The 27,468-nt window shown below is 44.5% G+C and overlaps 1 protein-coding gene across 5 annotated transcripts in view; it reads right to left on the bottom strand.

Annotated features, from left to right (window-relative positions):
• Nucleotides 1–931: 931 nt before the first annotated feature.
• fbxl16 (F-box and leucine-rich repeat protein 16) overlaps nt 932–27,468 on the bottom strand; it is a 210,294-nt gene continuing 183,757 nt past the window's right edge. For 4 of the 5 annotated variants that reach the window (XM_082530514.1, XM_082530517.1, XM_082530515.1 and 1 more), the window contains 6 exons: nt 11,738–12,443; nt 9,921–10,163; nt 9,491–9,756; nt 5,247–5,331; nt 4,983–5,046; nt 932–3,602 (listed from right to left, as the gene is read on the bottom strand). In XM_082530514.1, the coding sequence (XP_082386640.1) occupies nt 3,454–3,602; nt 4,983–5,046; nt 5,247–5,331; nt 9,491–9,756; nt 9,921–10,163; nt 11,738–12,443 (1,513 nt within the window). In that variant the 3' untranslated portion in view covers nt 932–3,453. Of the gene's footprint in view, nt 3,603–4,982; nt 5,047–5,246; nt 5,332–8,336; nt 8,681–9,490; nt 9,757–9,920; nt 10,164–11,737; nt 12,444–27,468 lie in introns of those variants that run through there. The other variant, XR_014276407.1, reaches the window with a different exon arrangement.

The raw sequence follows: 27,468 nt of genomic DNA, 5'->3' as shown, positions 1-27,468 counted from the left end.
CTCTGCACGATCAACCTCTCACATGTTTAAGCTTGCTGCGGGAGATTTCACTTGTCATGTTTGCATAGTAAGCTAACGATTAATAAGACGATGTCAGAGGAATTGGTGCACAAATTATCATCACTCACAGATCAGTGCTGTCGCTCTCTATACACAGTTCGCACGATTGCAAAGTGAAAGCAAAAAAACAAGCGCAAATTCAAACGCGATTTCAATATGTCACATATTGACAGTGGCTCACCGATGCCAATGACATAATTACCCAGCTACATTTCTGAAAGAATGCAAAAGCATTGACATATATTTTTCCTACAATAGCCCGACGGGCAGGGCAGAGATAGATTTTGGTAGCCCGACTGGAAAAATCGCTAGCCCTGGGACGTCGGGCTAGCGATATTGCGAGCCCTGTATCTGATTGAGGAATCACTCATCTTTGGAAAAGAGAGTTTATTACAGAGAAATGTCTCTTTCCAAAATAAAAGCTATACTATCCGCTTCTTCTGGGCTATATTCTCAGCAGCATAAGGAGAATCATGTGCTAACAGCTGTCTAAATGACTCGGCTAAAGTTAGTAGCATGCTTGTTGTTTTTGTCTTTGCACTAGGATGATGTCGGTGTAAATGTGCAGTCATATTCGTTGTGTTCCCACTAGTGCTTTCAGGTTAATCTCGTTGAAATGACCTTAACGCCACAACACGGCAAATCTCCGTTAACGAGCTACCGCCGATCGCCCTGTGCATGGGGCTAGACGGCCAACACGTTAACGAGCTAACTGCGCTAACACACTAGCTCCCACCCATGTAATTGAGCATTGCATGGCACATCCAACATACTGTTTTACTTTAGTCCATGACTCGCTTACCTTCAGGGTCATACGTCACATGAAAACCAAAATAATTCCAAACGCCAGATCTGAATGAGGGTGGGTCCATGTTGCAAGGAGAGCTTAACTTCTGTCTCGCTAGCTTGCCCTGCGCTCTTCCTTCTGACGATGCTGTCTGTGTTGAGCGCTCAGTGGATCTGCGCTCGACTACTCCGCCTAGGCTGCACTGTCGAGCCTAGGCGGAGTAGTCGAACGCAGATTCACTGAGCGCTCAACACAGACAGCATCGTCAGAAGGAAAGTTGATAAAATAAATTACAAATGTTGTATTGTTCGATACATATGCGTACCGAACCGAAAGCACTGTATCGAACGGTTCAATATCGATACGAATATCGTTGCACCCCTAATAAATATATATATATATATATATGTGCGTGTGTGTGTATATAAATTTTGTTGCCATATTCAGGACAATCACAAATAGATACAAAATTGCCAATTTCTGCTCCCTTACTTTTAAGAAAGGGGAACACAGTCAGCAGAAGTGAACAGATGAAAATAAGATGCTTCTGTGTATTCGGACACTTCACTGATGTCAGTGGTTCATGGTGGTTATAATAATCATCGCAGCAGTGACAGCAATAAATGAAATAAGTCCAGATTAAAAGCAAGTTCTCAAACAAACACGAAATTGATTTAAGAATATCTCTTCAATAAATAAATTACATCAGACACAAACTGATTTAAATAAATAAATAAATACATGAATAAATAAATGTATTCATGTCCAATGAAGAAATGCTGAAGAACACCTAAAAGGAACCGATCTGTAACAAAAAGGCAACTAAAAACATGCATGCTCTACATTGTTCGTACAGTCGGTCCGTTTCACCGTCGTCACTTAGAAACAAGCAGCCACATTTAAGCAACATTTGTCACAAGCAAACGGTGGCTGACGCTGATACGTCTCTTCAACCAGCGAGGCAGGATGGAGGCTCTCTGTCAGGGTGGAAAACGACTCTCGGATTCTTTGGCTTACGGGGAGCTTTTGTCTTTTATTACCTACTGTATGTACTGTAGAATCAAACACTGTAGTAGTTATCGCTTCAGCGGTCCACAGCCCTGGTCAGTGTTATGCTGCTCACGTTACAGTTTACAGCTGATGTCGACTGGGTCAGCGGGGTTTGGTTAGGGTCGGCATACCTACACCTGTCTGCTTCTGCTCCTGTCTTTAGGAGGGGACCCGCGGGATTCCCAGTTACTGATGTCATGGTTACCAGTGTCATTTTACAAACACAACCAGTGGCCAGAAGAAGGCAGCTTAGAGCCCAGTTTGGACTGAAAATGTGAAACCTCATTCATGCTGTTTGTTTTTACAGCAAATGATTTCTCTGACTGTGGCTTAGTGGCAACATTTCTCACCAATGAGACTTTGTTTCTACTGGACATTGTTCTAATAGTTTAAAGTAGTTTTGAATAGTTTCTCTGATTTGAACACCAACAGCAACCCACCTGCATTCACTGCCTGAAAGTAACCTGGCTTTAGCAAACTGCACACAATAAATAAGTAGCTTCAGTGAGCTCAATTTCAAATTCAGACACTAAACGTGACACTCAAAGTTCAGGAAGTCAAACCCCTTTACTGAACTTGTAATTCACTTCTATTCACCATTTCAGACACGAGCATCATATCGTCAGCAGACTCTCTCAGCGTGTCTCCTCCAGGCCTGTAAACTACACCTGTGTGCAAAAACTGTAGAAAGGAGCACAAAACCAAATGGACACACCGGAGTGCAAATCCCCCAATCAAACCAAACGTGAACAGATGTGACTGTTTGTTTGTGGTTTCTTATTACTTTAGTTTTCAGGAGTGGTGACTTTATTCCGAAATGATGGGTCGCTCCAAGTCCACAACGAACACTTGACACACACAAAGGAGAAAAAGAGCGATGTTCCCATCCCTGTCGTCACTGACTGAACTGGTCTTGTTTTTTCCAGCTGGCATGTGGTGTATGGTGCGATGACATATGGCTTTCCCGAAACAAAGAAAACTGAAGCGCCAAATACTTGTGAGAAAAAGAACGAATAAAGCGTTTATATTACACCAACTGATGGGTTCAGTCTGAGATGTCAGTCCTCGTGGTGTTGAGGACTTACACTCACTGCTTTCACCATATACAGGATGTTTACGGCGTGTGACCGCGTATGTAAGTTCCAACAGCTAAAACACATCAATCTTTCCATTTCTCTTATTTCCCGTGTTGCATCTGCCCGTCACTCGCTTCAGTATCCATTAAGTCAACACTATCAGAGTCTTTGAAGATGCGCTCTTCTCTGTAGACAACAGCCAGGAAAAAAACTTGCTCTGAGACGAGATGTTACATCAAACTCTTTGCTCCAGCATCTCCTCAGATACCATCCCATTATCGTCCCGGTCTGGCACGTACCATCGTCTGAGTTCCTTCCTCTCTGTCCAGCTGTGGGTCAGTCTACTCAATGGAGTGGTGTGGAGGAAGACGGGCTGGGTGTAGGGTCAGGTAATGAGCAACAGTGTTACAAGAGGAGCAGTTAGCATTTAGTATAAGAGTGAGAAAAACAGGAAGTATGGTGGTCTGTCGGTCATGGGCCTTATTCGATGACCATGCAGTGAGGCAGGTGCTGCGAGTAGTATTTGAAGAGCTCAGCAGTTGCTCCGGGGCAGTTAGTCAACTCCAGCTCTTCCAGCTCGTGTAGCTGGATGAGGCCTGACAGACCAGTGGTGGTCAGCAGGGGGCAGCCTAGGAGAACAAAGCAGAAGAACACTTCAGCTGTGGGCTTGCTAAAGAAAAGCACTGATCGCTTCTCTCCGGTGATTAATATTTATTCCATAAAAAGCCTGTCAGTAGTGAAAATGATGATATTTTCTAATGGCTTGTTATGTCACAGCGACAGCACACAGCCTACATTTACGATCACATAATCATACAGATGCTCAAAATGTGGAATCAGGAACAACATACAGACAAAAGAGCAGAGGAGCACACTGCACGTGTGCACTGGCTGCACACTCCTATTCTGTTAAAGGATATTTCCTCATTTAGTCCTTTGGTTATTCTGGTAAATGGTAAATGGCCTGTATTTGTATAGCTTTACTATTCCTTAAGGACCCCAAAGCGCTTTACACATCCAGTCACCACCCATTCACACACACATTCACACACTGGTGATGGCAGCTACATTCTGGTGGAATAATAAACGACAGATGCTTAACACATCGAGGTTGGTTGAGTTGTTATAATATTGAAGCTAGTCCTTTAGATCTCCGTTTTTATTAAGTGGTAACAGGACTCCCACATGCCCTCCCAGGGACTGTAACTCCCAGAGAGGACATTTGGATTCTTAGTCTAGAAGAGTGGAACAGCTGTACACCAGTTACTCCTGCAAGAGTGCCGCTAACATACAGATGCTTTCATGTCTGTGTGCTGCAGATGACAAACTTCACGACTTCTTTGCAACTAAGTTCTTGAAATATGTGACCCCTGCATATATTTCATTTCAGAAGACTCTGTAGCAAACAAAACCGAGTATTGCACTCAACTTAACTAGCTGTGTGATTCTGCACCTTTTTTAATATTACAGTGTCAGTCAAAACACTTGACACATTCAGACACTTTGGACTGGCACAGTCGTTGTTCAGCCGGCCGGCCACATCCAATCCTATTGGCTGCCCCTGGCCAGCCTGTGTGAGGTCAGCAGGAAATAATAATGAGACATCATGCATTTTGACCCATTTCAGTGTCTAAATACTCTTTGATAAACTCTCCATCACAGAATAGCTAACTGTTGTTCTGGGAGAGCAGAAAAGTGCTGTATAAGCACCTGTGCATTCACCATCCACTGCCCACACACGATTTCAGATGGAGCTGCTCGATGTTTCTTGTCTGATGAAGAGCAGGTGTGTTTGAAATGTCACCAGATGAAACCATAAAGGAATCTGGAGGCCTGCAGTGTGCCATGGTTAATCCTTTTTTATTTGGAAATCAGTGCCTTCTGGTTTTATTTCCATATATTATATTACAAACAGGGTTGTACGCTGAAAGCATGTCACTAACTCAGATACAACAGACCCACATTATAAAGGACTTTATTTGGGGAAAGATGGATCAAGATGATCATACCTGCAAGAGACAGTAGGCGAAGACTTCTCATGCCAAATAAATGCTGCAGTCCAAAATCTTGCACCTGCAACAACGACAAATGACATTCAAAATTCCAGAACTGCTTAGCCTGGATATAATATGTTAGAAGTAAGATCTGTATGGTGTCAGCTACAGTCTGTTCCTATAGCTGCACTGCAGCATGTACAGATGCTGTATCTTTAACGCTGCCTTGTTTTTTCTTTTTTTAAATTACAATTCCAATAAATGTCATGTTTTTGTTACCTGACAGCACCAGCGCAGATAGAGACTTCTTAATGATGACATGGTAGACAGGTATCCCAGGCCTGTGTCTGTGATCCGTACACACCTAAAATCACACACAATCAGCAACATTACACCTTCATCTAATGACGCCACGTTTGAGTGGAGGACTGTGTGTAGACGTGGTTACACAGGACTTTCTTATTACAGCGTGCTCTCAGAGAGCAGATCATGACATTTATTTTTGATGTTGACGAGGTTGTAAAAGAGGTCAGAAAGAAGCGTTTGTATTCATGCTATTTGCCAAACAAAGGAAACCTGGCAGAATTTAAAGAAGCAAAACTCTATCTGTCAAATCCATCGAATTTAGAAACAAAACACTGAATTCTGACTGTGATTCTATTGAAACTCTGAACTGGAAACCACATGGAAACAGTGTGTTTGAGTGAATAAACTTCATAAATAGTTTAGAATAATGTTGGAAAACCACATGGTTCAACTTTCAGTCCTCGCAACCAAACAGCAGCCAACAAAGTCAGGTGTGTGTGTGTGTCTGCAAACACAAATGTTCCCTCCAGATGTTCCAGCAGCAGGGAGGATATCAGTGTATAGTTACCCATTCACTTACATTTAAATTACATTTAAAATATTTAAGTTTTTACACATTAAGAAAAACTACTGAGGTCTCAAACATCAGTGCCATGACTCTACTGTCCTATCAGGGTGAGGAGGGCCTCAAAACGTCAAATTCACATTGTCACTGTAAAATTATAACTGAATGTAGGTTTTAAACTGATTACATCTGCAGATATATGACTTTTTACTTTAGTGGAATTCCACCAAGTGTGTTGGGATCTGGAATCACTGCAGGATCTTTCAAAGTATTTTCATTGTAATTGCTTTGCTGACAAGGATTTGAGGTATTTTATTTACCGTGAGGATCCTTTTTTAAACTCTCAGACTGGCTACAGGAATGTATTTAATTGTGAGTATGACAGGAAACTTAGTAAGAAAATAAAGATTTTGGGACGAGGATTTGAGCACATTATTGCAGTTACAAGACTGGAAGGATCATCAGACAGTGGTGAGGGAAGGCAGGCAGTGAGAGCTGATGCTTGATTGTATGTTTGCTTGTCTTTTTGTCTTTGAGTCCCTGCCTACCAGTATGGAAGGAGACAGTCTCAGAGGTCACAGGTGAGACTGAAGTCGGAAGACTGATGTCATGGTTTTCAAAAATCTAGTCAGCTAGGGATCGGGATGGAGATACATCTGCTTTCTCAAAACAGCAGTAAACACACTTCCTGACCCTGCGTGACTGTTTCACTGACGCGATGTAAACAGAAGCACTTATCAGTTACAACTGGAGGCATTCGTTGCTGAGATGTGAAATACTTTTTCAGTTTGAGATGATGTGTCTCAGTAATTCACTATGAGAACTGGGAAAGTCACTAGGGATGGATTTACATCCTTTTTGTTGTTTCGAGGAAGTTGGAGGTGCAGCAGGATGTTATGGAAGAGATGCAATTGTAGGACATCAAACCGAAAATCTATATCTGCAAAAGTCTGAAAGTATTTTATCTTTGGTACGGTATCCGGCATATACGGATATTGTAAGTTAGAAAACACAGCCAAGGAGTGGAATGATGGGCCAGCTGGAGAACACACAGGACAGTCTGAGACTGTGACGAAGAGCTGAGTGTGTGGTCCAGAATGGTTACATTTAAATAAATACATTTTATTACAGAGATTAGAGCATGCTGCAGGCATTAAAAGTACTTGTGTCAGGGCGCGGTCTGGGATCCTGTTGCAGGGAAGATGGACGCACCTGCACGGCATCCGCAATCATGACCCCGCCGGCTTCAGAATGGGAAAGAGGGTCTGTGTTGTGTTTGTTGTTGTCAGTGTGTGTGGCTAGTGGCGGGAAAGCTGCAGCCAGCTGTGTGTAACCAGCAACCGAAGTAAAAGGAGACTGTTAAAGAATGCTGAACCATGGTTGTGCTGCAGTGGTTTGTATCATATCTATCTAATAGACTCCAGTTTGTGCATGTAAATGGAGAGTCCTCTTCACACACTGAGGTTAATTATGGAGTTCCACAGGGTTCAGTGCTAGGACCAATTCTGTTTACATTATACATGCTTCCCTTAGGCAGCATCATTAGAAGACATAGCATACATTTACACTGCTATGCAGATGACACCCAGCTCTATCTGTCCATGAAGCCAGATAACACACACCAATGAGTTAAACTGCAGGAATGTCTTAAAGACATAAAGACCTGGATGGCCGCTAACTTTCTGCTTCTTAATTCAGATCAAACTGAGGTTATTGTACTCGGCCCTGAAAAGCTTAGAAATATGGTCTCTAAGCAGCTTGCATTCTGGAAACAGACACCATGTCTTCTTGACAGAGCATATAGTTAGAGCCTGAATCTTCCCTTAGATTGGCTTCCTGTGATTCACTTAGCATTTCTCCTTCTCTTACTATCTTTTCACTCACTGTCTGTTTTTACACCTCTCTGCATTTAGTTATACATTATAATTCATCTCTGGCTCTCTTCCACGGTGTGTTATTTATCCCATCTTCCTCCAGTCACACCCAACTGGCCCCGCCCCTCCCCGAGCCTGGTTCTGCTGGAGGTTTCTTCCTGGTAAAAGGGAGTTTTTTCTTCCCAGTGTCGCCAAAGTGCTGCTCATAGAGGGTTGTCTGACTGTTGGTGTCATTTGTATTATTGTAGGGTCTTACCTAATAATAGTGAGGAGAATGTTGATTCTATACAAATAAGATTGAATTGAATTTAAATTAGAAAATAACAAGTGAGCTTACATGAAGTGTCAAGCCCCACAGCACAAACACATTAGTACCCCAATGACATAATCAAGCTCACACTGGTGACCTGTCCAGCCTATACAGCTGGGATAGGCTCTGGCCCCCTGCCATCCTGAGTCAGAACATTGATGGAATCCAAATGTACTTCCTGTGTTACTGAAGTTTAGTTTTCACTGAAATTGTGTTATATTTAATATTATTTATCTAACTACAGCAGGCTATGATACAACAGCAACAACATGTTGTCATTGTTACATGAATAATGAATGAGTAAAGGTGTTTACACACTGAGCATGTTGGGGGAAAGTGAGAAGAACTTCTGATTTTTCAGAGGCAAACTTTCAGTGCGTTGTGTACACACACACTGAAAGTGTTCTTACAAATCGTCATCCTCAAAAACACACTGTGAAAAAAACAAAGTTGACATTAGGCGATGATGAGCTGTGTTTCTGAATAAGAAAAGGAAGAGAGTGAGATTCTCGGTTCATCCATTTCCCAGGAAAGGCGGCAGCGGGGAGGATTTCACGGTTTGATCCAGGAGTGGAAGCTGCTTCACGACTGCGTTTGTGCATATTTCAGGATGTGAGTGGGGTAGTGTGAGCTCTTGTTGGGAGAGTTGGGACCACATCTGAGGAGGCAGAGAAATCATTTCAGAGAGCCGACTGACCCGGAGCAGCATCTACCTGCGTGTCTGACGTAAAATAGGATTACTGTTTCCATATAGTACCAATGTGTGTTTTAAATTACAAGTGCACTTGTTGCCCAATCAGATTGTTCAGATATGCTTATAGTTCTAAAAAATGAAAGCTGCAGATTCAGTGTGAGTGGCTTTATTATAGATAGATTTTATGCGTGTAGTGTGTAAAGGCCTTAAATGAAAATGTTTCTTCCTGTCCCAGAACATTACTGCACTCGACAAACGCTCCTCACACTGACAGCAGAGGAGCTCAGTGCCTTGCCATGGACACTAACATGTGGCGCATAGGTGCTGCCTTCAAATGTGAGGACTGAAATAGACACTTAAATATTAGAAAATCACTTGATGCACACTAAATCCTCACTGTGTTAAAGATAAATTGGCCAAGTCTACAAGTTCTTGCACCAATAAAACACCAGCTGCAACTCAGGCTGTAGAGCAGGTTGTCCACTATTCAGCTCTCACAGACAGCAGGCCCTCCATGTATTAAAGTGACCTTAAGCAAAATAAGTTCATGCTGGCTGCAGATTAGCACTGCTAGATGGATGAGAACACAGCACACACCTCCACATCTGTAACCTTTGCCCAGTAAACATTTTATCCCTAACCTTAATACCTGCATGAGCATGAGTTGTATCTTTATTGCCACTGAAGCGGGTTAATTATCGTAACTTCCTTTTGTATGAATATGACCTGATTACAGACTCCGTCTACGTGCGCAGGACGGCAAAGAACACTCACCTGTCCAGCACCAGTTCTTCCAGCTTGTGCAGGTCGCAGGCAATGTACTCCAGAGCCATGTCCGTGATCCGAGGGCACCAAGACAAGTCCAGGCTGCGGAGCTTGCGCAGGTTCTCAGCGACCAGCTCAACACCATCATCTGTGATCTTGGAGCAGCCAGAGAGACTGAGAGAAGTCAGGTTTGGCAGGCTATGGACCATGTTTACCACACCATGGTTGGTGATCTCCCAGCACGAGTGAAGCCGCAGAGTGTGGGTGGTGTAGCCCTGTGGAGGAATTTTACTTTTTTAATTATGTCAGTAACTAGTAAGGAATTAAGAAAGATGAAGCCAAAAAAGTTGTTTGGATTCTAAGAAGTCCAATATAGAAAAAAGCTTGAGGACAGCTAAACTAGGCAGCACTTTATATCATTATTATTTTAACTTCCTACCTGCTTGGCAGTAAAGTAGGCCATGGCTGTGTCAGTGACATGGTAAGCCTGCAGGGTCAACTCTGACAAGTTGGGCAGGAGCTGTGAGATAGCAGCAATGGCATCATCCGCCACATTGATGCAGTCACTGACGCTGAGGGACGTGAGCCGAGCGTTGAGGCTCGACCAGAGGCCAGCCTCTGTGAAATCGTTGCAGCCTGACAGTTCGAGATGCATCAGGCCCTGCATTTGCTCCAACATAACCTGAAACACAAGAAATAACATGTGAAATGTAATTATACCCACAGACACTGTAAAGTCTCCTGAGCCAGTGCTGGACAGCAAACATTGGACAACATATTATCTAAAAAAATGAATGAATGAAATCATTGTATGAGGCTACAGAGCGAGGAGAGAAAGTCCTGAGGTCATCACTATCAGACGTAGTGTCTGACATGCAATAAACCCACAGGTTTTATGGTGAGCTCACTGACACCAGCAGTCATGCAAATCTTTCAGTTCATTTTATATATTTATACAGCGCCAAATGGCAACAACAGATGCCTCAAGGCTCTTATTATAAGGTAAAGACCTGCAATAATACAATCTACATCTGTGCTCAGATTAATGAGATGGATGAAAAGAAACTCAAGCCCACAATCTTTCATTCTCAATATACCATGTGTTAGAAAGCTGTGATTGCTATTACTGACACACTGCCACAGTGGGGACTAGCTAATCAATAAGAGTGATCAGGAGAACCATAAATTCTGATCTAAAAGCCAGTTTTAAAAGATCTAGTAATCATCCAATCACTGTGGGGTCCTCCCACAGGACAGTGAAAGGTGTGAATGTGAGTGTGTATGGTTAGCCCTGCGTTAGCCCCACGCGTTAGCCCCACGCGTTAGCCCCACGCGTTAGCCCCACGCGTTAGCCCCACGCGTTAGCTGGCACAGGCTCCAGCACAAACCTAAGCTGACCATGAAGTGATCAGCTGTCTACTTTCTGTGTTCAGAAACCTAAACTGGCACTCTGTCAGCAGGACAAAGACCGTCGATCAATCAAGCTTCAGTGATCAAGGTGACAAATCAGCTGTCTGAGCTAACACATATACGCAAATACAACTGAAACATTTTTATGCAAAATCCATCATTGCTCTCATTACTGACACATCAATCCCATGTTTCATGCAACAGTTGTCACTGGTTATATGTCCTTTTATTTTCCGCAGAAAGAGTCTAATTCACAGACTTTTATAATATTGTTGCTGCATTAGTGTCATCAGCAGTGATGCCTTAAATATCAGGGCTGAAACTGATTTAAAGACAGAAACAGTTTGGGTAAAAGTACAACAGCTGCCAGTTATTTAAAATCTCTGTTTTGCTGGTTACATGTCACCAGTTTGTCTCAGCAAAATACACGTTCTACTGTTCACTGTGATAAAAACTCACGAGGTTTGTGTCAGGGAAAGTGAGCCAAAGGTGGTTTCTCTGTGCTTCACGCTGTGCTTCAGAAATGAGAACAATGAATGAATGAAAGTAATGTGCGTGCTAACAGGTGAAACCAGGTGTCTGGAAACAAAAACTGTATTCATCTTCAAATAAGGGTGCAGCATGAACTAAAAGAGGAGAAGAAAAAGCAGTTCATAAAGATCAAACACAAATGCAATTTAAGACACGGGGAAGTAGAATCTACATTCTTAATGGCTCGATCCACAAATAGTGATAATAAATTGGTACATCAATGGTGGTGCTTTCATTGCTGATGAAACTGCGAGGAAGAGCTTTTGCAGGTATGGCTTGGACTGAACGTTTTATTCCAAACACACTGCGACTTACCTCCAAACCAGCATCTGTGATTGTGGACCTCTTGAGGCTGACTGACCGAACACCCTTCTTGGACAGCGGGTAGTTGTCAATGAACTCACAAATGTCAAGGTCTGAAACACCGACTAAACAGAACGACTGAAATCCACGCAGAGCAAAGGCCTGGAGGCTGACAAACTCCTTCTCCCCATTGGGCAGTAAGGTGTACAGCTCTTTAGCATGCAAGATGGGTGTCACTCCTTCCCAGAACTTAGGCTGGTACAGCACCTTGCGCCACGTCTTGCACACCTGCGCCAGTACACATTTCTCCGCTGTGGTGAAGTACCAAAGCAGCCGGTTGAGCAGCTTCTCATCCAGAACGAGCTGGCGCTCCAGCAGTACAGGTTTGGGCAGGGTGAGAGGAGGAAGCTGGCAAAGAGATGGTTTCAGACCCACCAGAGGTTTCCCAGGCTCAGAGGGCAGGAGAGGAGCTGCAGCGTGGGGCATACCTGGACCATCCAGGTGGTGATGGTGATAGGATAGAGAAGATGGTGGAGGAGGAAGGATGGAGGGTACAGAGGAGGACTGACACAGGCGGTTCTTGGCGGCAGGCGTCCCCTTGGTGATGCTGGCACTGCCCAGGCCGTTGGGCTGGCTGGGAGGCAGCTTCACCATCCCGTTACGAGTCACACAGGAGGACTTCAGTTCACTCGGTGTGGACATGTTCAACATTGGGAATCTGGTGAAAGAAAGCAAATGCAAAGAGCGCCGTTAAACACTGAAAGACAAAACTGGAGACAAATTTACAGAGGAATGAAAAATTACTATTCTAACACATTTCTGTGGAAAAGATTATGAATTTAGATTTAAACAATTTGCTGATTTGCAGGACTAACACATCTGAGGTCATTTTAAACTATTCAAACTGATATTGCAGATTTATAATTTCTTTAAATCTCTGCTTTCATGGGCGCCGGTTTAGCTTCCTGGAATGAGCAGACGACCACACGCTGCACAGCTGAGCCCGCGGCCTGCACGTCTTCCCCTCTTTCTTTCCCGTCAGTCTTCACTATCCCTATCAGAAATATGGCTACTTTCATTAGACCACTGTGAGCAGATCTGATGCTGTTTGTCTAAATATATTGTTTCATTTATTGTGCTTCCAGCTGGGCCTTCCAGGAAGAGCAGAGGTGCTGAGGCGTGCGAGGGACAGGTGTGTTTCCTTTGGCGTCGTGCTCTTGATCTAAGCCAGTAACTACAGCTATACTCCTAAACATTCGTTTCATACAAATTATAGTAGCTACCATAAAAGTTAACCAAACTGCGTCCACTGTGAAAACTCTGACATCTTATTTGAAAGCTATTCTACCCACATGATGTTGTAAATTTTCATAAACAGAAGCTTGTTGTGACATTCCATGTCCCTATTGCCAGTCTTGGCAGCCGGGGGTCGGTCCGCCAGGGCCTCCGCTCCTGGCCGCCACCCGGCTCACAATGCACCCGACCCCTATGGCGCCTCCTGCGGGTGGTGGGCCTGCGGGAGGATGGGCCCATGTCTCCTCTTCGGGCTGTGCCCGGCCGGGCCCCATGGACTAAGGCCCGGCCACCAGACGCTCGCCCTCGGGCACCCTCCCCGGGCCTGGCTCCAGGGCGGGGCCCCGGTAACCCTATCCCGGGCAGGGTAAACTGTTCCCTCGATATTCTTTTCATGGGGGTCTTCTGAATCGCTCTTTGTCTGGTCCCTCACCCAGGACCAGTTTGCCATGGGAGACCCTACCAGGGGGCAAAAGCCCCCAGACAACATAGCCCCTGGGATCCCTGGGACACACAAACCCCTCCACCACGATAAGGTAGCGATTCAAGGAGGAGTAGTGACCGAAAGAACGAGATCGCGGATACAAGCGGCGGAAATGAGCTTCCTCCGAAGGGTGGCTGGCCTCTCCCTTAGAGATAGGGTGAGAAGTTCGGCCATCCGGGAGGGGCTTAGAGTAGAGCAGCTGCTGCTCCACATCGAAAGGAGCCAGCTGAGGTGGTTCGGGCATCTGGCAAGGATGCCCCCTGGGCGCCTCCTGGGCGAGGTGTTCCAGGCATGTCCCACCGGGAGGAGGCCCCGGGGCAGACCCAGGACACGCTGGAGAGATTATATCTCTCGGCTGGCCTGGGAACGCCTTGGTATTCCCCCGGACAAGCTGGAGGAGGTGGCTGGGGAGAGGGAGGTCTGGACCTCTTTGCTTAGGCTGCTACCCCCGCGACCCGACCTCGGATAAGCGGATGAAGATGGATGGATGGATGGAAGCTTGTTGTGTCCAATATTTTGAATTTGCTGTGTGTTTAAAATGGCACACATTCTGTATGTAGGAGTCATGTAGAATTCTTTACAAGTCCTGTTTGCTGGAAACAGAGCTGCTTCACCTTCAAAGTAAAGGCTGTGCCTTTAGCAGCAGCTGAATAACAAAGTCCTTCTGTTGGTCCAGGCTAGGGTTGCCAACTCCCTGAAAAATAAATAAGGGACACCTCGTGGCCAGGACCGGGCGACCCAGTTGTCTTCACCCTTCCCAGTGTGGTGAATTTTCTAGCTCTTTTTTTGTGTGAAATTATTTTTTTAACCATTTGACTTGAAGTTGATTTAAGTAGATGCATATTCTATTCTTTGTGATATCAACACATGTGAAACAAATGATCATTTAGCCATTTATTTTTAGCTCAAAATGACAACATTAACACAGTAAAACAGGTCTCTTTCTTAAACAGAAGCCTGTCATGCTTAACTTTTGAGAATATAAGTAAATCTTTCTTTAAAAGAACTCTGTCCTGCTTAACTTAAAATAATAGAAAACAATAGAAAGAAAAACATTCTTGTAACAGTGCACATTTAGTGCATTTAGTACAATTGGCTTCAGTTGAGGTATTATTTCAGCTTTTCTAATGCTAATCAGCTGCTCCTGTTTGTAAACCCGCTTGTTCCCATGATTACGCATCATAACTCATCATCATTATTCATCTATGTATTACTTTTATGTATTAGTCATCAATTTGTTGTAATCATCTATCCTTGCAGTTGTTTATTACACAAAATAAATTATATTATCACACTTCTGGCCACATAGCGCTGATATTCACTGCACATGCCCATATTAACTTTTTCCAGCCAGGTGTTTTCCTTTTCCCATTCTTCCCTTTCTCTGAGGGGAACAAACATTGCTGCTCTAACGCTGGGCTCACACTGTGCGATTTTAGGCCCATTTTGAGACGATTTTTGAGTGATCGGCCCGATTTTGGCCTTCATCGTGCGTCGTGTAGTATACGTGGGGTAACGAGAAGTGATTAACACCTCACGACCAGCTCCCGATCATCAATCGCTCGTGAGGGTGTCACCACAGCCGCTCACACTGCTCGCGCGCAAACACGTAAACGTCGGTGAAAAAGACGGAGCAGCACGGCTGTGCAGCGTGTGATCTGGACACAAGTGATGGAGGCACAACTTGTAGAACTTTGGAAAGCTCATCCGAGCCTTTTCGATGTGGCATCACAAAATGATCACGACCACAACAACCGTGAAAATAGTTGGATTTACATGCTGCTCAGTCACAGCTGCCTGATCAATGTTTTTCATTAGCAATTTAGCAAAGTTGATGGTGGTGGTGTGTCTGTGTGAGTGAAAGACAGAGAGAGAGAGCGACAGATTTTCTGTTATAACCTTCATGTTATGTTGGCACAGTGTGAGCTCTCAGGTCGCATCAGAGCATCGGGCGGTATAGTGTGAGAGTACATCGTGACCTATGAACTTCTAACCCCTGCGAGTCAATCGTGCAGTTTGAGCAGGAGCTGAATAACGTGACTGAAAAAATCGCACAGTGTTTGCCCAGCTTTAGGTGTACTGTCATCCGAGACTTGCACCGCAGTGTCGGCGTTTGTTTCCCTGTTGGCCATGCTTCTTGTTGTGGTCATCTGTTGTCTTCCGGTATTTTCTCCGCAAGCGACCTTTCCTCGACCAATGAGATGAGCGGTAATCTGAATTGTCATACTCGAATTGTCATAAGTGTGCTGTCAGCTCATTGGTCACAAAGCAGGAGAGGGGCTGGGAATTATGTTTTCAAACAAAGCGTTAATTCCATTAAAAGTTATAGACTACTTTTGATTCTCACTGTATTACGGGACAAAGTGCGTCCCTTATTAGCTCAATACGGGACGTGTGCTTTTGTTTCGAAATACGGGACGATTCCGTATTTTAAGGGACGGTTGGCAACCCTAGTCCAGGCAGCAGGCCCCTACGTCTCCCCAGCCTCCTCCTCTGGCTCCTCTGGCAGGACATCATAACATAATCTCAGCATCTACCCTGGTCTTCCCGTCTGTTGTGTCCATCTGGGGGCACTGTAGTTAGACACCTTTACTTCACTGGCTCCTTTCAGTGTGTCTCTGTATCTGGGAGAGCTCAGAAACCAGAGGCCTATATCTGTCATCTCATTCTTTCAGTCAGTACCCACAACATTTGAAGAGCTAAATCCACAGCTTTGTTCTCTGTTCACCATGACAGGCTGGTCCACAGCGCTCCTCACTCCTTCCCTCACTGCTTAAGAAGACCCAGAGATAATCCCACAAGTATCGCTGCCCAGTCGATACTGCACTAGAAGCTCGTGGCCTTTCTGTGGGCGGAGGGTCCACAGGAGGATTGACACATGTAGCTGTCCCCAAGACCAGGCTCCAGGGTGGGGCCTGGATAACCTGGATCCAGGTGAGTTAACATGTTTCAGTGTGATTCACACTTTGCTGGCCAGGACCAGTCTGCCATCAGAGAACCTACCAGGGCTGGTATTACTGTAACATCTGCTATTGGAGGTAAGTCAACTGTAGCTCAGGAGGTCAGGCTGGTCATCTACTAATCAGAGGGTTGCTGGTTCAAACCCCATCTGCTGCCAGTCTGTAGTCTTGTGTGAGATAGTAACCCTCATGTTGCATCGTTTGGAATGTGTTAGGTAGCCCTGACCCCGTTATTTGAACACTCGGTCTTCTTGCTAACGTTAAAAGAACCTGACATGAAGTAAAAGACAGCACAGTGTAAAGGAGTGAGGCCTGTTCTGTGTGCCCTCCCTGTATCAGTAGCATGAAAGCTCAAACCACTCAGTTATATAACATGGTGACTGTGGTGCTCAGACGCACAGCACTATCTCCCTGTCCAATTCTATTAACACAGCTAGATGTGATGCTATATGCTATATGTGCATGTATGCACAACAAAGGCACTTTTCAGTATGAACACATTGTGCATTTTCTCACTTTCATGTCTTGTCAGCTCCTCAGCAGACTGGCACTGCCTCTGCAGTAGCATAAACAAGGTTCATCCATTACATAATACGCCAGTGTTGTCAGCAACTGTGGCTACAGCGAGCACAATGAAATGTTTCAGAAAGCAAACACTTCAGAGTAACGTCAGGAGAACCCATCAGAGCAAAGACAGCTGGAACAGTCCCTCTGATATCACAGATGCAAAGTTTACCATAAAGACTACACAGATAACACAAAGTGATGCTACACACAGTCTGCTGTGCCACGTAGCAGCAGTGCTAAACACAATTTAGCTGATTCACATGAAATAGCCAAGTCTGTGTAAAAAAACCGAGATTTTTGGCCCCGAGGGTTCACAGAGGGTTCTTTAATTATCGGGGGCTTCTCTGTGTTATTGGAGTTTTTACAATATTAAATGTTTTTAAGGTGACTGTTGTCACAGTTTGGTGCTATTTAAATGAAACTGAACTGAATTAAATTGTCTTGATTTTTGTCCCATATTACAGGCTTCTCTTTCTTTAAGCACTAAATCAGAATCAGAACAGGAAATGATGCGGGTTACAGTTGCTCCAAGACAGTAACTGTAACAGACTATTTAAATAACACATTGTTACAGATGTAACAAGTTTAAGGAAAAGAACTAATACAGGGAAACCACTCAATGAAATCCAACATTCCCGAGTAGAGGAAACACATGTACACATACAATATTGTCATTAGCAGGAAATATCAGTAGTCTGTTCCCTCACATGTGATTCTTACTCAGCATTATGAACTGTGGGTGCAGCTGTGGAGTGTCAGAGTCTGTTTCCCACAGTGCTAGCTGATTAAAAAAATAATAGTTCATGAAATATTGTATATTTGAAACAACTGCAAAGAGTTTGTGTGAAATAATTCAGGCAATCTATAAAGCACTTTTAAGCAGCTGTTTGATTTTGTGATATATAAATAAAATTGACGTGAGCAGTGGTTAGCCTGTTATCCATCAGTTAGCCGGGGCCTTTCTGTGTGGGTTCTCCTGTTAGCCTTGCACACACTGATCTGTCCGGGGTCTACCCGACCCTCCACCCTGTCACCACTGATACAGGCCCATCAGTTTAGAAAGTGATGGATGGCATTCATGCAAAAACACAGAATAAAATAAATGTCTTTAACCCAAATTGTGGAGTAGTATTAAAAGCAGGGGTGATACAAAGGCATCCAATCAGCAAGCCAGACAGAGCACATAAAGACTGGGCAAGAAGGAAACCAGAAAGCCAAACTACACTGTAAATAAAAATATTAATACATGACAAAATGACTGGGAATAAGGCACAAATATCAGTTTCAGGCTGACCGCCTGTTGCTGCATTTCTTAGAGGGTCCTGCTGCTATCTCTGTTTTTCCTTTAAAGAATAAATCTATGTGCCAAGCATATACTCCATGAGGTACACCCGCTCATCTGCTTACTAACACATATATCTAATCAGTCAGTCACCTAGCAACAAGTCAGTGCACTTAGACAAGGTCGAGGTGACCTGGTGAAGTTCAAGCTGAGGACCAGAATGGTGATGATTTGAGTGAATGTGGTTGGCTGGTGTTTGAGAAACATACATGACGTCACAGAGATGGTCTGAAAAAGAGAAAATATCCAGTGCTGTGGCTCTCTGGGAGAAAAGGTCTCGTTGATGTCAAAGGTCAGAGTACAACTGCTAGCATGCCACTCCTATCAGCTAAGACCAGGATGCTACAGGTCAGTAATCTGAGACTGTCCGTGATACCCACACGACCACAGCACGAGCTGAGACGTGCTGCTTAACTCTGAACACTATAAGGACTCCCCTGAGCCACAGGAGAGGCTAAATGCACCTGCACACATGTGTATGTATGCACTGTGACTTTAACTAGAAAGGCTTTAAGAAATTCAAAGAGCTGAAGGAAAGTAGTGCAAAATTTAGATTCGAATAAGGCTTTGGTTGTATGACAGTGTGTACTGTCTTAGTGTGTTTTTGTTATGTTTGTTTGTTGTTAGACATTAAAATAAATCTAGATATTTCAGTCCCTGGTTGTTGTGTTGACACATCTCTATAACATCGCATGGCGATGGGGGGCAAGACTCGAATGGACCAGACCCCCGAGTACATGGGGGGGTCGCACTCCTCAGCCTCTCTGGGAAGGACTATGCCAGAATACTGGGAAGGAGAACTTGTCCATAAGTCGAACCTCAGATACGTCCGTGTTGTGGGACACTGGACCAACTCTCTGTCCTCTCAAGGAGATTTGAGGGTGCGTGGGATTTTGCCCAACCAGTCTGCATGTGCTTTTTGGACTTGGAGAAGGCATTTGACCACAGTGCTTTGCGAGTATGGGGTCTGTGGCCCATTGCTACAAGCTGTACGTTCCCTATACAACAATTTGAGAAGCTTGAAATCAGTCAAACTCATGGTGGCAGCTGGACTCTGCCATTGCTGCTCTTTGTCACTGATCCTGTTCATAATTTTAGAAGAATTAGAAGGTGCAGGAAGGCTTTACTTTGGTGGCCAGGATTTCTTTGCAAGTGATGTGGTTCTGTTGGCTACATGGGGTGGTGGCCGAGTTCGCTCTGGATTGAGGCCACGACTGCAGTGATGCAGATGCTGCATGTCCTTTATGGTAAAGAGAGAGCTGAGCATGGCAGCAAAGCTCTGCCCTCACCCATGGTCACAAGCTCTGGGTAGTGACTGAGAGAACGAGATCCCAGATATAAGTGGCAGAAAAAAGGGTGGCCGGCCTCCCCCTCAGAGATAGGAGAAGTTCCTTCATTCGAGACGGGCTCAGAGTAGAGTCGCTACTCTCCAAGGATGCCTCCTGGGTGAGGCGCTCTGGGTGAGGCGCTCTGGGCATGTCCCCCTGGGAGGAGGCCCCGGAAGAAGTAGAAGGAAATGGATGGATTAATTAATTAATTAAGGGCATAAAATGTAAGAACATAGAACATAAAATCAGTCTCTATGCGGATGATGTGTTGCTTTTTCTGCAAAACACACAAACCAACCTCTCTGAGGTAATTACTTTAATAAACTGGTTTTCAAGAGTTTCAGATTATTCAATTAACTGGCCAAAATCTACAGTTCTCCCCATTAACTGCTCCTTCCATAATTCTTCCTCTGCCCCACTGCAATCCGGAAATATTAAATATTTAGGTATTAATGTCTCTCCTAAGCTTTCAGACTTAACTAAATTAAACCACATCCCACTTCTAAAGAAAGTAGAAGGCGATCTGACTAGATGGAAATCTTTACCCATATCACTCATGGGAAGGGTCGCCACTATAAAAATGATGATCTTGCCAAAAATAAATTACTTATTTTTGATGATCCCTAACAAACCATCACAAGATTGGTTCAGATCTCTGGATTCATATATGTCCAAATTCCTTTGGAAAGATAAACCCCCGCGTATCAGCTTAAAAACGCTACAAAGAACCAAGGATAGAGGAGGATTAGATCTGCCTAATTTTCACCAATACTTCTTAGCCAACAGGCTTCAGTTCATCTCAGAATGGTTAAAACATACCTTCTTAGATGAGCCCTGGCTAGATGTTGAACAGGCACTATGCAAGGATCTAGAGATTTCAGACCTACCATTTATTAGCTCAAACATCAAAAGACATGAATGCTTTAAAAGCATCAACATCAGCTCTTCTCTGACAGCATGGTGGGAGTTTCTAAAATTGACGGCGTCTTCATTAATCCCATGCAAACGTACTCCTATCTGGAATAACCCTGACATATTACAAAACAATAATATGATTAATTTCCCAGAATGGAGTTGTAAAGGAATTAAATACTTAGAACATATATTAGAGGGAACAGAATTTATTCCATTTGACAGACTAGTTGCACAATATGGGATCAACAAGAAAAGATTTTTAGAATATCAACAAATTAAATCCATAGTAAAAAAAAAATTTAACCTCAGTCAAGTTGAATTACAAACACCACTAAGTGCGGCACATTTTCTTACTCTTAAATCCCCCAAATTATTATCTAAAATATACAGAACACTTTCTAAATTAGATGAATCAATATCACTTCCTATTGCAAAGTGGGAAGCGGATTTATCAGTTAACTTAGACCAAAACTTCTGGTCTCAGATTTGCTTAAAAACCTTTAAATTAATTAAAAATCCCAGTCTGCAATTAATACAATACAAAATATTACATAGAGTGCACTATACAGGTCATCGGATGTTCAAGATGGGCTTTACATCTTCCAACAACTGCTCACACTGTCAAGGCAATACACCAGACAATTATATCCACGCTCTTTGGTTCTGTCCACCAGTTCAGAGGTTTTGGCGCGAGATATGTGAAGACTTATCAAAGTGTCTGAAATGTAACATTCCAACTTCCCCCTTAGTGTGTTTGTTGGGCAGCTTAGATAATGTCACTTCAGAAAAGAATATAGCCCATATGGTTTTCACTGCCCTATGCATAGCCAAGAAAACAGTCCTCATGAACTGGAAAAATAAAAATAATCTTAATTCTAACCAATATAGAAATTATCTATTAGATTACATTAGTCTTTATACAGCCTCTGCCACCACATCAGATCAATTGCTCTGGGCTCCTTTGATCAGCTCCATCACCTAGTGGGGGTGGGGGGTCATAGTTTGGTCCCGCCTTCACTGTTGTGATTGGTGTGGGGGTAGGGACAGGCTTAGGGCGTCGGGGGGTTCCCCGGAGGCATCTTCCTTGGGGGGCTCAACCCGGGGTAGCGGTCATGTCCGGTTGGGGGCTCTGTTGGCTCTCAGGTGACCGTTTCCTCGCGGCTGCGTGCAGCGGGGCTAGGGGAGGGTCTGTGCTGACGGACGTGGGTTACTGATCTGGTAGCCTGGCTGCCCCTGGGTGGGTCCGGGATGGGCGTGAGGTTCTGGGGGCGCTCCGTCTCTGGGCTGGGGCCCGGGCCGGGCCTCGGGGGCTTGGATCCTGGTTGGTGTGTTGCCGGGGTTGTGGGCGGGTGGGTGCATGGGGGCCCGGCCCTGGAGCGGGGTGCCGCCGGTGCGTCGAACCACCTGGGGGGCTCTTCAACTGGTGGGGGAGATGGTCACATCTTGCAGGAGCTTTCCTCTCTTCAGGGACTATCTCTGCAGGAGGGGGAGATACAGGAGAGGTGGCGGAAGATCTCAGCCTGGGCGTTTACTGTCTTATGTAGTCTGGAAGATGAGTGGATGGTGGGGTGGGTGCAGTTTTCTCTGTGGTGGGGTTGGGTGGACTGTCCCGGGCTCTGTGGGGCCGGGAGGCGCTGCTGCACTGGGCCCCGGTCTGGATGGGCCTGGGCCCCCTTTCCCTGGCGGGTCGCGGAGTGTGGGAGTGCCTACTGGGGTCAGCGGGGGAGCTGGCCCCAGGGAGGGGTTACCTGCCCCTCCCTTCCTTCCCTCCCCATCTCCAGCTGCCTCCCTCTTCCCGCTCCACCACAACCACCCACACATGCAGGGCCTTGGAGTAGGGGTATGTCACCAGGGTGCAGAGGAGGCTACCCCCCCCCCCCCCCCTCTGTCCCCTTCTGGCTGCCTCTGCCTCAATTTTATCCCACAACTTAGACATTCACATTATTCACACTCTCATTACACATACATATAGGATCTTGGGGGTGGGCACAATCACGGAGTCCAAATTACCATCAGGGTGTACACCTCACCCCTGGCGTCGTTGCCCACCTCTCAATTTTAAATACACTTAGACATTGAGGGCTATCAGGAGGGACCATGCGCTTACCTGCTGCTCCTTGGCAGGTAGCTCCATGCCCTCCTGGGTTTTAATTGCACCTTAGAACACACATGCATCAACACTACAATGAGCGGGTGGAGGGAGGTTTGGAGTCTTCTCCCATCCCCATTCTCTGCGGCCTGCTGGAGCGGGAGGGCTAGGTGGAGTTGGCCGTCCGACTGCGGTCTGGAGTGTGGGGCCTCCCTGCTGCTACGGAGTCGGGGTGGTCTGCCTCTCCCCACCGCAGGGAAAAGGGTAACACCACCTGGGTCTGGGTGCAGTTCCCCCCTCCAGGAGCAAGGGTACCTAGACCCGGTGTGTAGAGTACGCTTGGGGAGTGTGATCGTGTGTACAGCGTCTCTTTATGTCTGTCTCCACGTTGGTTGAGTGTGGAGTAAGTGCATATGAGAGCATGAGGGTGGGAATGGATGTTTGTATCTGTGTGTGCCTGTATGTCTGTGTCTATATGTCAGGTTGGGTATCAGACGCCACCTCTCTGGGGACACCTCAGGCCCTCCAAGGTTTGGAGGCCTATCTCCACCTACCACCACTTCCCCTGCCGGTGGCGGACTCCCTCAGGTGTCGGTGCGTTGGTGGTTCTTTGTGTCTGGGGGTGGGCGTCCGGGTACACACCGGCTCACTCCTTGGCGGCCGCTTATCGGGGCCTGGAGCCTGGGGCTCGCTCGGGCCCCTTCGGGGGTGGGGTGCCCCCGGCCTCTCGGCCTGGGGCTCGGTCACTCAGGCACGGCTGGCTGCCGGCGGAGCTCACGGGCGCGTCACTGCAACTCCCCCTGGCTTCTGCTCCGCGGCTGCTGAGTGAGCCCTCATCTGGGACTCTCCTCAGCTCTTTCTGGGACAGTGGCGCGGCTGCCCCTCTGTTGGTCTTCCTTGGTTTCTTGTGTTCTGGGGGCCTCTGGATGTCTGGAGTTTTGATCTCCTCCATACCTGCTTCACACCCTGGAGGACGGGGCTGTGGCCCCCCCCCCCCCCCCCCCCCCCACACTCCCTAGCAGATCGTTACATGGAGAAACCTTTGGAATACAAGCGCGCTGATCCACACAGGTATGCACACGGGTGTTCACTGCTCGTAGACCCAAATTACACCTTTCTTGGCTGCTACTTCGAAGCACATCTGTCCTGCGTGCTGCACAACAACATTGAATATTTAGTATTTACTGCTGTTTACACTTAGCTAGATTAATGCGATGGTGTTGTGTTTAGTATGTTGCTTTGTTTTTTGTTTTTTTTGTCTTTTTTTGCTTGTTTTCTATTCTTCTCTCAACAGGTGATCCAGGAGATTTTTTATTTTTTTTCTCCCCCCTTTCTCACTGTCCCTCTCCCCTTCTGTTTTTCCTTTCCTTCCTCTTTCTTTCTCCCTTTCCTATCTCTCACTCGTGTCTGTCCCGTCTGTAACATCTGAAAATAAAATATAATAAATAATAAAAACAAAGATCGACCAAATGGACCAATACGGCAATGCCACGATGATCCATTTGGCAAAGTAAATCCATTGGGTATCCTTGTTGGTCTTCAGACAACAATTCTGACGGCTAAAGAACCAAATGGGACAGGCAAAAAGAAAAAAAAAAGGAAATGGATGGATAATAATAATAAGCAACAAATATAAAACTTTACAGCAGTTTTACAAATGAGACATTTTTATCCACCGAGGGACTGATAATAATTTTAATGAGACTTTACAGAAAGTAAAATGACTTCAAATAAATGTTACTGTTATTAATTTAATTGGCTACCTGTGCAGCTCCACCACGCTGTTGTAGAAAGAAGTTCATCTTGCTTGCTTATTTTCAGTTAAAATATCCTGTAGCAGCAAAAAGGAAGTGCTGAAATTAACTAAGTGAATATAATATTGTTAAATATTCTTCTGGAAACAAAGGCCCTGCGTTAACATTAGTTATATCTGTTATATCCCAGTGATTCTGGTAACTTCAGTCTATTTATTACTGCCATACAACAACTTTTTACATTTTTTTCACAAATGTAAAAAGTCCATCACAATGTTTGACTTTTTTCCTTTATGTTACTTTTTTGAGGTGCGGAGCTGTTTGTTTGTTGGAAATATCTGTTATAAATCATTTTGACACCCACTGTAAACTTCACTGTCAGTCAAAATATTGTTTATGCCTATCTTTGAGTATCACTATAGGGAATATATAATCATTTACTTTTCACTAACAGGGTTTGATGATCCCTTCTGACTCAGCTAGCCTGAAATACCCAAATCTGACCCGAAGCCCTTTTTATATTCATCTGCTTTACCACAGTGGAAACTATCACAACATCACAAATAAACAACTGGATAATATTGTCCTGAGCGAGGCACAGGGGACAATCATGTTTGATGCTAGTTTTTTATTTTTTAATAAAAACAAACCAACTGTGTGCTTTTAAATGAAGCCACAGGTCCAGACCAGATCAGCTTTATTTATACAGCACGTTAACATGAAACCAGGCTTCACAAAGTGCTGTACATATACAAACAGGATAAAGAAAAATAAAATCAAACACGTTGAAACAAAGTCAGTCGACTCCTTAAAGAGTGCCAAAGGCCTGCCTAACATGCACGGTCACCTCTAAAGTTATACTTAGTTTCTGGTGCCGAGCTGCTGATTGGCCGACCTAAGTTAGCGGGCAGGTGTGTATATGTTCAAACACTTCCTGACAGAGACCCTAACCCGCTCACAGGGCTAATCTTAAGGCTGTTCTGTTTAAAAAGGGATTAATAATAAATATTACCTAATGTCATGAATATCTCTGCTGAAGATGTTATAAAATACAAGATATGATTTAACAATCGTTCTTATATTTCCGTACATGTCATTTTAGTTGTGAATCTTTTGCATTTTTCATACTGATTTTCTGTGCTGTAGTGAAAACAATCCACAGAGGTCAATGTTATCTAATTGTATTATAAGGAACCAACAGGGAATGAAGGGGAGAGGACAGACGGCTCTGAGAGGGAGAGCATGCCTGACTTACAGACTACTTTATGATATATTCAAAAAGTTCAAACCATGTTTCAACAAGTCTATCAGAGCTGTCCATACAACACGTTAAACTTTGTTATTGAAGTTTTACTTCAATATTAAATATGATCAGTTTCTCTTTATTAGTCTATGTGGAAGTCTTTTAAGGGTGTTGTCATTACAATATTCCTTAAAAGCCTTTACTTGTCCCAGCTATCTTCCAATTAATCAAAGATGCATTTCGGCTGCTGTCAATCAGCTACAGAAATCTACACGAGTACAGGCGACGGGCGATCGTCTTACGGCCTCTAACTGTGAACATGTCTCTGCTGCGGTGAGGTCCTGTTAGGCCTCGATGCAGGATTCAATACCGTTAATGACTAAAACAAACTGCTGTTATTAAAGGAAATTCATTGCACTGATAAATTCCAGTGTATTCATGTAAATGAGTCCACGAGGTTCTGTACTTGGACCGATACGTTTGACATGATATATTCCTCTCTCAGGACGTATTTTTCAAAAACACTGCTGATGATCAGAGGCTCAAAACCAACTAGAGAAAAGGTTGATTCTGTTCATCTGGACGTGGCGTTTTCAGTGAGCTTTGATCAATGGTCATGAGAGTTATATTAATGATGAAGGGACTGACCTCCCAGCCCATTGTTCCTTCAGTGGGCTGGTTTCAGTCATCATGCAAATGTATGTTTATAAGACTGAAACCTGCAGTCAGCTGAGACTGAAGACGTCACCTGATGATGACGAAACGTTTCTCCCACTGAAAACATCCAGATGAACTGAATCAACTTTTTTTGCTTACCTGCATGATTGAGCATGCATCAAGACAACTAGAGAAACTATCAAAACTTCTAAATATTTTTGTTTTCATTTCTTATTCTTACACTTTATTTTTTTTTTTATTTCTACAGCTGAATCCTTTAAGATGCTCTGCTAAACCTTTACTGCAGCCACTGTCAGCCACTTGTTTGTGGTCTCTCTCCTTCAGTTTGCCAAAATATCCTTGGGTAAGAGACTGAACCTCATATTTGCTCTCTGGGCAAACTGCATCCCTGGAGTATGAATGACTGTGAATGTTAGATAGAAAGCACTTAGGTGTAGAAAAAAGTGCTTGTGCAAATGAGGGAATGGCGCTTGTTGTATAAAGAGTGCTCAGACAGAGTAGAAAAGCACTATATAAGAACCAATCCATTTACCATGGATTGGTTCTTATATGCAGAGTCACCGATGACTCTGTTGGGTAGAGCCAACAGAGTCATCAATGAACTGAATTATCTGAGATTAACCACATTTTTTGGAAAGCTGAGTTGAATTTCATATGCCACACCCAGGCCTGACCTTCTGTCAGACCTGCTGAATCAAGAAATCACTTAAATACAACCTGCCTGAACAGTAAAGTAGGTCACTGACATCTGTAAGTCTGGAAAGAGTTATAAAACCATTGTAAGGCTTTAGTAAACCACATGGAGAAAACCTGGAACAGTGATGAACCTTTCCACAAGTGGCCAGACTAACAAAACCAGTCCAAGGCCGCATCAAGAAATCACACAAGAAGTCCTAAAAAAGCTCAGATCAACATCTAAAGGACTGCAGGCCTCACTCGTCTTAGTTAAGGTCCGAGGATAATATTTTAGCCCAAAGCACAAAGACGACCAAAAACGGTTACAAAGGTTCATCTTAGATTTGCCAAAGAAAAAAAGACTTTAGGGAAAATATTCAGTGAAACTGAACTTTTTGGAAGGTTTGAGTCTTAT

The sequence above is a fragment of the Aulonocara stuartgranti genome (genome assembly GCF_965226115.1).
Source record: "Aulonocara stuartgranti genome assembly, chromosome: 4".
NCBI classification, from domain to species: domain Eukaryota; kingdom Metazoa; phylum Chordata; class Actinopteri; order Cichliformes; family Cichlidae; genus Aulonocara; species Aulonocara stuartgranti.
Note: the sequence above shows the minus strand (reverse complement) of the source record. Positions and strands in the feature narration are given on the sequence as shown.